Source organism: Battus philenor, unplaced genomic scaffold, assembly GCF_028537555.1.
Source record: "Battus philenor isolate CCGP_79_NKW_IND1 unplaced genomic scaffold, ilBatPhil1.0.hap1 SCAF_26, whole genome shotgun sequence".
Lineage (NCBI taxonomy): Eukaryota > Metazoa > Arthropoda > Insecta > Lepidoptera > Papilionidae > Battus > Battus philenor.
The window spans coordinates 7250562-7262076 of record NW_027181689.1 but is presented as its reverse complement, the minus strand read 5'-3'; the positions used below and the strand labels follow the sequence as shown (position 1 = coordinate 7262076).

General features: G+C 34.2%; 1 protein-coding gene across 1 annotated transcript in view; it reads right to left on the bottom strand.

Moving 5' to 3' along the window:
- Positions 1 to 4665: 4665 nt before the first annotated feature.
- The window catches only part of bt (projectin protein bent), a 122828-nt gene continuing 115978 nt past the window's right edge, over positions 4666 to 11515 (bottom strand). Inside the window, 7 exon segments of the mRNA XM_068768667.1 lie at positions 4666 to 5470; positions 6427 to 6596; positions 8143 to 8279; positions 8936 to 9053; positions 9978 to 10116; positions 10688 to 10851; positions 11208 to 11355. Coding sequence (XP_068624768.1) covers positions 5267 to 5470; positions 6427 to 6596; positions 8143 to 8279; positions 8936 to 9053; positions 9978 to 10116; positions 10688 to 10851; positions 11208 to 11355 — 1080 coding nt within the window. The 3' untranslated portion in view covers positions 4666 to 5266.

Genomic DNA, 11515 nt, shown 5'->3' with positions numbered 1-11515 from the left:
TTTATTGCTTTCGGTGGGAAATCTAGAAAAATCTTAAAGGATTGAGAAACCTGCATACTAGAATCCCTTCGGTAGCCGTTTTCTGCACTTTTATGAGGAACACCGGTAACTCTATCCTCATCATCAAGCAGCCGTAGGATGTCCACAGATCGACTTAGGCTTCCCCATTGATTTTCAATGGAACTGGCAGGAAGCAGCTTGTAACAAGTATCCTGTGGAGGCCTTTTTCTTTAAAAAAAAAACTTGGGGGATATGAAAATTACTATGAATGCACCTAAAAGTTTCTTGGTTAATAAGATAAATATTTTTTATACAATGACACCCTAAAACTATTAAAGATAAAAATCTACACTGAAAATAGAACATGATTAAAATAAACTCCTATGTCATATATGTATATTTTAGCAGATACAATTGTTCTCAGTCGCATTGTTTTAAATGAATAATTTAAATCTAATAAAGTAATTCCTTATTATTTATGATTATGACTTTAGTAGTATGGGTTCATATAATGATGACAATAACATAAAAATGTCAACTTGCCGTTTTGCGGCGGTCGTATCCATCTTGTTCTAGCATGAACCCGCCACGAGTCCGAGAATCGCGTAAGAAGTTCAAAAACGGAATGATTTTTAAAAAATGTATCCGAGCGGCTGCGCTCATTTATAATAAGAGAAACCGAACGGACAGCGAGTAAAAAGTCCAAAGCATACCCTTTTCGAATTTTGTTCGAAAACGAACGATCCCGTGATAAATATTGAAATATGAAATGGAGATATGATACTTTTTGTTCCGTTTGTCCGCCGCGTTCCGTTTTTGTTGTCTTCGTTTTTTTTCTTTTTATTTTAATTTCACGTTTTTAATAGCGTTTTGAACACGGGTTAATGGTCAGACCCCGATGCGTCCACGCTACTGTTTTATTGAGCATTAATTTTACTATTATGGTTTCGTATATGAATTGGTTGTGATACAAGGTTTTATAGTTTCCTTGGCCGACTGGAGTCATAACGAATCTTTAATTGGTGCGTTAGAATTTGTTACCGTCATTTTGAATGGGTTTATTTATATGTAAACTCGTAATTTACTTTTATAAGAAGTTACAAATGAATTGGGGCGCAATCGTTTACGGAAGTGCATTTAGATACATTTTTCGGAGGTGATTTTATAACTACTCGAGAAATAGGAACCTCTTTTTGTAGGCTCCAGTACCTGATATAGCTGACTCGTGAATGTAAAACTAAAATCGATATTTTTTTCATCGACTAATGTGTGCTTTGGCCAATAATAAATATTGATAACTAAAATATAATTAGGAATCAGTAAATAATTTTATCACGATTCCCATAATATTCTAAATGAAAATAAGGATTCTAAATGATTAACTAAAAACAAAATCATTCACATTTATCCATTTCATTTTAATTATTAAAATTATGGGTAGCCCTAATATGTATCTTAAGTCATTCTAAATAGAAGCGTTGCTGCAGTTTCTTCCATTACTACTCTCTGGAGCAGTAGTAATGAAGCAAGGTAGAAGCAACCAACCAATTCGAAATTCGGATCTCCCGGACGCTTTTGAGTGACAGTCCAAGCTGAGGTTCCTTCTTGGGGGACCTAACGCCGGAAGCACTCTATGGAACGCCCGCCTAAGAGAACCCAGAGCTTGGCGGACTCCTAATCTGGTAACGCTTATGATAATAGCCCGAGCCGAGGTTCCTGAGGAAGTTCACGAGCTAAGTTACGTAAAAGAGGATTCCGCGCTATGCCCCATAAAGCTCACGGAATCAATAAATGCAAATAAACCAACAGCATAGAGTAAAAACAAATAGGAAAATCAATCGGATTATTAGTTCAATAAGGTCTTAGGCGACTTAGGCTGAAAAAGTTCATGAAGTATTGGGCCCCGAGAAGATGATGATCCTGTAAAGTTAGGTCTTCGACTCTAGTTTTCCTTATAGGCAGTTCCAACTTGCGTTAACACCACTGTGTTATAAAAGAATGAGCTCTGTTTTACGTACAAGGAAATTAAACATCACAATATGAATGTTAACCCGTCTAATTATAACATCCATTGGGTTTATTCCTGGCATAAGAAAATATTACATAAATTTTGTGGCTGACGTTTCAGTTGATTGACTTTTTGTGGCAGCAGGAAGCGAAATTCTTGAAATAAAAACGAAAAGGATTGTTCTTTACCTACATTTGTACGAGATTTATAGATGTAATTTTGTTTAATATTAAAATTGATTCCTCACAATAGCCATTAAATTCAAATAGTTCAAAAACTAAAGCTGCGGAGAAAAAAAAATAAAACGACATTAACATAATAAAGAATAAAATCCCGAGCGCTACGTCACTTCACTCATCGCTCTCTCGATCTGAATTGAAAAAAGTAATGAAATAAATAAAAAAACGCCTCAACCCGTTTCTGAGGATTTCATATTTTAAAATAAGATCTGTGTTTTGAATAAGGAGCGAGTTAGTGCTAAGTCACGTTCGGAATACTCGTATAATGTTATTTCGATTGTTGGCCCGGACTAGCGCCGCCGCGCGGTGATGCCTATGCTTTTTAAATTGCAATTGATTTTATTGACATTTATCTTAGACGTCGAGACATGGTTTTGTCCAATTCTAGAATAGTTTTAACGTCTGGATCTCTCGGCGATTCCTGATCGATCACTCGTGATTATGGTCGTACTATACTCAGAGAAGAATGTCTACATCTGCCAGGGAAGAATAAATACTCGAGGAAGAACCCGGATACTTGTGATTATTTTTTAAATATGGATTTATATAAAAGAAAAACAAAGAATTAAAAATAAAATTGTGCTTTGTAAATACAGCATAGACATTACCGTGGACAGACACAAAAAATAGTTACCCCTCGTGCCCATGGCAAAAATTAACTTGTCGTGTGGGCATTAGATACTTCAAGTAACAGTATCGGCAATTAACAGTTTACAAATTCAATGAATAGTTAATATAATGTTACAAAAAATGGAAATGTTGGAGGAAAAAACTGCACACAGGCTTTTAAGGAGTACGTAGGTTTCGAAGTGGAATTTGTATATTTGACAGTGGGTGTCAGAGATTTAATTGAATACAAAAAATATAGCTATCTCTTTCACAACTATTTTATTTTAGACATTATATATTAGTGCTTGACTGCATTCCCACGTAATGTTAAATGATGACGCAGCCTTTATGAATAAAACGTACCGAACTGGTAATAGCTTACTCGTTCCTGTCTTAAAGACTCCCACGTCATATTAAGGAGTCATTGACGAAGGCAAACTATTTCATTGTCTTGCTACATCTAAGTAAGCATAACGCTGTTTGGTAGCAAATAGAAAGCATTACTGCTTATAATAAACAAACCATATAGACATACATTCATAATAAGTTGATAACATCTATTTATTGGTGGAGTTTACAAATTAATCAAAGTTATTTTAAAATTTACTACTGTCAAGGAGCTCATAGCAATCTGTTATAATCATTGCAGAAGCATTGTTACTGTCAACGAATTAATTTAGTCAATAAAATTTAAAGATTAATATTTCATACTCATTGTTGTGTTATGGTACAAAATAAATTAAATTCAAGTATTTATTTATGAGCCAGCAATTTCTAAAAGTCGTATTGTGCTGCCATCTATGATTGTCACTGTAAACTTCTTCGAATAACGAAAGGTTGTTTGCCATAGATAATGTATTCGCGAATACTTTTTAATTATTATATAAAATAGTAAACGAGGAAGCGCATTTACAGAGGTTCCACGTTGTTTACGAGTAAATTTTTGTGTTCGATCAAAGTTTATTTTTTCAACTTCCAAAGAAATCAACAAATCTTAGGTAAATTATATTTTTTATAACTGATTGAAACCATTTTTATTTGTTATTTATATTTTAAAAGTATATCTATCTCGAAGCGTCTGCATGGAAAGGTATATTTATATATATTATTAGATCAAGGCTACTACAAATATCTGGCATTTATTATTGCATATTTTTCATTAATAAACTTTAAAGCAAATCTGTATTTTCCAAATAAAAGCTGGTAGTGCTCTGGGATATTATGAATACGTTATATTGAATTAAAATAGTTTAAAGAGCATATGAACTACATTTTTATATTCCTATCATTTGAACGTGGATATAACGAAATTATGTCAAACTATCGCATTCATAAGAATTTGATAAAATAATTGTAAACCAAATATGACAATGTATCTTTGAACGTAAATAAGTTAACTAGCCGTCATTATGTAATTGATTATTTTCCAGATTTGATTCTTTGATGATTGAATATTTAATATTTGACTATTATTAGGAGGTAATGTTGAAGATAAAGTCTGTAGAGACAATTAAAAACATAACAAAAAAGATCTCAGAAATGATGCAAAATAAAAAAAAGAAAATTTTCTGCAGCTTAACGTGCGTGTTATGATAGGCGGTGGTAGTCCGTTATTACATTTTATTTGACCACGATTATCTAACCATAATCTCCCATATAAGAATAAGTCTGATTATTATTGTACAAAAACTTCATTTTCTTTTTTGACTCTATAAATAATATTTTTAATTTATAATTATTCTGAATGTAGTAACATTAAGTATTTATTACTAGTGTTTAAGGAAGTTACAAATAAAACAATGTTTTTATTTTTAAGGTATACATATTTATTTATAAATTACGCTGTCACATGATATAAATTATTTACAATTAAATATTACAGTTATATAAAAATAATATTAAAGATCGGTCGGTAGGCGAGCGACCGTGCACGGGGATGCCCCGTGGTGGCGGACGGGACATCCCGGGGACGGTCGGAGCACCCTGTCCCACCGGATCCAAGGCAACATTGATTAACTTCAAGCTCAAGATTTCAAATAGAATAATTCTGTTAAATGTCAATATATAAATAGATAACGTAACAACGGATAATGTCGACAATAAATAAAAAATAACATTTAAACGTTAACAGTGACTAGAGAGCGAGGATTCGATCTTCCTGGCGGCTTCTCGTAGGCATTCGATAGGGTGTAACACTTATTGTTTACTTAATAAATTAATAAATTTATAAAAACTCCTTTACACTAATAGACTCCGAATTGTATAAAAATCGTTATGTCATAGTCGAGACGTTCAGATCAGGGCATTGTAGTCTTGTTGTATCGCAAGTCGCTTGCCCGGATGCTATATTCTTTACATTATATAAAATCGTCAGTCCTTGAAATTATCGTAGTTATGTTTGGAGTAGGCTTTAGTTGTCGGCTACGTTGAGATAGAATGCTGCTAAGGCGTCTCCCTTCTGTCCGACCGCGCGCGCCTGGTACTGGCCGCTGTCGTCGGTATTGCACTTGGAGATCTCCAGGCGGTAAGAGTTGCCCTCCATGGTGAAGTTGTATCGCGACGAGCTCTCGTCGATCGGCTTGCCGTCCTTCAACCATTGCAGTTGGAGAGGTGGCTGCAAAGAAGCAATAACCTTGTTTAATTAGTTCCAGCACAAGGCCTAAATAATAAGTTATAATTAGCTGATGTGACTTGGTTACATCGGTTTTAGTTTATAATTTATTAACAATAGACAAGGCCGCGGCATCGTGACGATCTTTGGGGGAAGCAGACGTATACATTGAAGTGGACACTCATTTATTTTTATCTACTAAGACTATTTACATTGACGCCATGGGAAGAATCTCAGTAGAGTATAATTTGATAGAAACTAGAAACAGATTGTGCTCCCCTATAGTGGGAGTTCTTCAATTTAAAGCTACGAAAGCTCTAAAAGCATCTTGATCCGAGATGAGTCCACTACATAATTGAGTTTATTTTTATAATTACTTTTACAATCTCATTAATAACATAGTAGAGCAATTCGTTTTCAAACTTTATTATTATCACGTAAAAATAATCTATACTTTAATATATGATAATTTAGACATTACACGGGAGTGTTGCCCTACACAGTTGCCAAAATTGAAATAGATTGATGGTTTTATACATTCGAATAAAATAAAAAATACGTATCAATAAAGAGGCTTAAAAATCATAAAAATGTATTTGATGATATTTTTTGGAAATTCAATTTGGAATCGTCTTCTAAATTATCTTCGAAGTAGTAAAAAGCCAAACATTCCGAGCTAAAGCTGTTATATTAAAATAATTTAATAAAAATGCTCTTTAAATTAAAGTTTATTTTGAGCTTTCGCTTTGAATGACCTTATGTGAATAATAATACGAATAAAATGATTATCGTATCATATCATCAGTTCCAATAAGAGTTAGTTTATATCAAGCTTGGGAAAGATATAACTGGCTTATCTTCATTTTAGTATTAATAAGTTATACAGTTTTATGAAAAGATTATTGGATATATTGTTATGACGAAAAGTATTTGAACATATAAAAATAAAGGCAACGTACCGTCTCCAACTGAGCGGTGAACACAGCCGACTCCGAGGTGGCGACAGTCGCCGAGGCCGGGAACACGCTGTACTGCGGCGCGGAGGGCGTCTCTCCCGCCACTGACACCACGAGCGTGCACGAAGAGAATGATTCTCCTGCGTCATTGAACGCCTCGCAAGTGTACACGCCTGTGCAACAATTAGATGAATGTTAATTATTTAGTATAATTTATTTATTCCGTATGTATATAACGGCACAGATTCGTATAGATAGTCAATTGACGTAGCTTGCTGATTACTCATTCTATAAGTAAATAATATTGATTCAAAATGCAATTATTATCAATATAGCAAATAATTTACACATTTCGTTATGATCTGCTCAGTATTATTTATATAGAGCATATATGTACTGTGATCAAAACGCAGTGGCGTAGCTATGGTATTTGGGGCCTGGGGCAGATTGGGGCTTGGTGCCCCCCCCCCCCCCAAAGAGTAAATAATTTCAAAATTCAGAACAGAATGTAGTTAATAAATAATTTTTTTATATATTTCATTATTCGTCATTCAAAAAAAAAAAAATATTTTGCCACTGTCAAAACGTAAGGCGAATTATTCCTCCTAATCAATTTTATCTTCAAAGTAATCCCTGTCCGATAATACGCATTTTTGCCAAAGTTTTTATCAGTCTTAAAAACAGTCGAAACAATCTATTTCCGCTACAGCCTTCAAGACTGATTATTTTTATCTCCTCAATCGTATCAAAACAGTTTGCTGAAAAGCCAGAAGTCGCACGGAACCATATCAGGCGAATACCGTGTTTGAGGAACGATTTGTGTACCAATTGAGAATTTACGTTATTGAGACACAAAACATCCTTTAAAATGGTTGCGGCTGAGTCAAATGACATTCCAACTTTTGACAATCAAACGCTCGGGAAAATGTTACATTCAGTCCTACCGACCTAGGAAAAAAAATTACCTGCCTTCTTAATGCCTGTGAGTTTTAAATGACAATTTCATCTTAATTTTGATCACATTCGTACATATGTACATTTATATATCCAATGTACTATCACTAGATCACGGAAATATACTGTAAGAGCAAGTAATTTTTTTTTTAATTTTTATGTCTGAAAGAAAATATTTGAAATTTGAAGGAGGTATTGATGAAGACATTCACTAAACAAATTTACAATCTCAAGCAGGCTCTTAATAAAATTTGCCGAGATTTTTTAACATTTTATGAAATTACACCCACAAAAGGAAAAGGCAGTGCGGAGAATCAATCTAATTATTTTATTTATGTGGGTTCCTACAAGTAAAGGATTAATATTTTTGAAAATTTCTGGCTTAATTTTAAGTTAAAACAACACCAATCTTTCTAACAGCTCACCTGATTCAGTGTTGCAATATTAATAAATCCAAATAATTACTATCAATATTGAAAAGTTGTAATAATAAATGTAGTAACAAAATCATTAATGTATTTATTATGCCTCATATATACATAAAATTTACATGAACATTTATATGTCTATTAAAGTATGTCTCAAAGTTTAATTAGATATAGTATTTATGATATTATATTGTATGTATAGTGTTAATATTTATCTTTTTATAGTAATTATTACTTCTCCTACTATCATATCTCTGCAGAACTCTAGCAGAGAATTCTTACAAGGCAAAATCAGCCAATAAATACATAAATAAATAAATGTGTATGCTAAGCTCACCGGCGTCCTCAGGGAATATCTCCGCGATGTGCAGCTTGTGGATGTTTGCCTCGCTGGAGTACTGGAAGTCTTTCGATGGTTTGATCTCCTTGTAATTGTGCAGCCATACCACGTCGAACCTCTCAGCGCCCACGATTCTGAACAGTGCCAAAGTTATTTTACATGTTTATAATACACACACCACCTTATTAAGATTGTCGGAAGTTGCAGGCCGTTTCAATCTGGTAGTACTGCAAAACTATATAGGATGCCTGTGTCCGGCGATGAACGATATGCTGCTGAAATAATGATGTGGGTTTGTCCTTTACAGTGTTTTGTTTAATAAGAAAATAAAAAGGTGCTCATTGCTAATTGGCATAAAGACGAATCTAGACCTCATAACTAACTTCGAATATTTCCTTAGGGAACCTCGGTTTCATTCTCAACATTATTTATTAATTTTATAAGCATCCAATTTCAGTGACCGCTTGTGTAGCGCCATGAGAAAAATACCGAAAGATCCTAATTTCATAGAACCTATAATCAAGTTCACCTCTCATAGGAGAGTAGAGACTAAATATTTATAGAACAGCATCCTTTAAGTTAACCATCGGAACTTCTATGATCCGACTACGTCATATGAATTACGAATGTAATTGTTAGCCAGTATTTAATGTAACTCTTAGCCATGTAATGTTCCTTTAATTGTCAAAAAGAAAAATCTTTTTTGTACATCATTGAAAAAAATGTTCTACACATCTGTTTATAAGAACCAGTTTTAATAATTCCTGTAATCTGTAAAATAAAACTTTACCTGCAGGACAACGTAACCGAGTCTCCGTCGTTGACGATCTGTGACACCGCGTGGTCCACGATCCTGGGCGGCTTGTCGCCGATCTTGGCTGAGCCTGCCGACGCTGATATGTCTAACGCTATATAAACAAATGTATTCAGTATCAACAAACAATCCTAGTTAGTATGCGCAGATACATTTTTTAAATCCTTTATAATTTCTCCTTTGCTATTTATTTACTAAAATTAATTTGAATAACAAATTCAGGGTTTAGAGGATTGGCATTAGATATGATATATTCTAAGACGTGTCGGTTTATTATTTGTCTTGTATAACTTCTATATTCTTGTATATACTTTTATATTGTAACCCTTAGGTCAGAAATTATTACATTAATAATTTTTATAACAACAATTATTAAAGATAGCACCCACAACAGACTCTAATTAAATAATGCTTCTGACACAAACGCTCACTTTTATAAGCGATTTCTACTACTTTGAAGATTATCCATTCCTAATAATGACTTCCAAGGATACCCACACTTCTAACAATATATAAAATAAAGAACAATGTACAATACAACTTTATCTAAAAAAAAAAACAGTTGTAAACACGCAAATTACATGACATCTATATGTAATTATTTACATAATTATATCTACATACATCAGTAATTAACACGAATTTGTGTGAAGAATAATAAACAACAGATTTTTTATATAAATATTATTTTTATATTTTACGTCGTTCTGTTATATTGGTTCATAAAACACTTTTCTAAAAGAAATATATCTTAAGTAATAATTATCATTAAGTGAAGATTTAGGATAAATAAAATAAAATAACACATTTTTTTACAAGATCGCGTGAGAGTCGCGGATAAAGGGTCGAAACTGAACTATCATGGCGTCAAGAAATAGATGTCTTGACAATAGAAGGAAAGGTATGGAGAGAAGAGAAAGAGGTGGATTAACAACTAATCAGCTGTTTATAGTAAAGGGGTCTGGTTCGTATTGTAGAGGATCCGGGAATTTTATTAATTTAATTTGTGGAGACAGACCTTTAACGGTGACTTTGCACTTGGTCTCCACTTCGCCCTGGCTGTTGATTGCCTTCAGCGAGTACACGCCCTCGTCCTCGGGGAACACCTCGTTGATGGCCAGCGAAGCAACTCCGTTCTTGTACTTGAGGTTTACGACCTGGAATCGAAATTAGAATAATATTAAAATCATCAATAGTTATAAAAATATATTATTAGTCTTTTTGATGAGTGGATAAAATTGCGTCGATTAATAACATAGCGCCTACAAGACATCTGGTGTTATTAAATTATACAATCGTAATTATTTACTCACTGTTTTAAATAGTACATATATTTGGAAAATTATATAATATTTTATTTTAAGACGACTTGGCTAAAGTGGGATAGCCCTAAATGAAAGCCACTTTCAATCGGTCTTATTGGAAATCTATGAGGGAGGCTTAATTAAGTATAGCTGTAGACGTGCTGAAGCTGGAACGATGGTGAGAATCACTGGAAATTGGGGCTAAGTGGCACAACTTAGCCATTTGCGGAACCTTAATAGCTAAATATTATTCATAAATAAATATTTTCTTGAATTAAGGTATATACAGTTTGGGTTCCTTTAACTGTAAAAGCAAATAAAACTATTTAAGAATGAATTTTATTATAACGAAACGTTTAAAATATCTTATGATCAGATAGTTAATTTTAGGTGAAAACTTGTAGAAACGCATGGATACACTTACCTCTGAGGAGTGCAGGGGTTGTCCATCCTTATACCACTCGACGCGAGGGTCGGGATCTCCACGAACGCTGCACGAAAGCAGCAGTGGAGCAGCATCACGTGCGGTCAGAGTGTCAGGCAACGCGCGTGCAAATGATGGAGCGCACATCGATGAGTCAGAGGGCACTGCGCAACACGAACCAAAATGGTTACCAAAATTCTTCAGCGTTGTGCAACTGGGATGATTAAAGGAACAAAACGGAACTCTGTAAAACAATTCACCATTGATATTGATGTTGCAGAGTTCCCAGAGCATTTTCGTGTTTTCCGACCACAGATGTAAAGACTGAAGGTTTGTTACGGAGATCTCTTGATCCTTCATCAGTGCCAAACACCAACATTGCAACAATTTTAGTGATTAGAAATATTAAACAACCTTGTCTTTGTTTCAGAGACAAATTTATTTTTTAAGTCTCGTGGGTTCACCGCCTAAATAAAAAATGGTTTATATTCGTAATCAGATATCAATGACGAAAACTTACAAACTAATTCCTTGGTGGCACTGCGCGACCTGGAGGCGGAGTCAGAGTCCAACTTGGCGCCGTATTTCTTCTTGCCGGGCTCTATGGAGCTCTGCGGCGAGTACTTGGGACGTGGCGCTTGACTCTTGCTGGGCGGGTCGATCGTCACCTACAAGTGTACAATAAATAAGCAATGCGCTAACTCTTTATATTTTTTTATACATACGATACCTATGTACCTCATAGTAAATCCTACCCCTAAAACTTGGGTTTGAAAACCTTAGATTGCAATTTTGTTCGCCGGACTGAGTTAATGACAGAAAATGTAC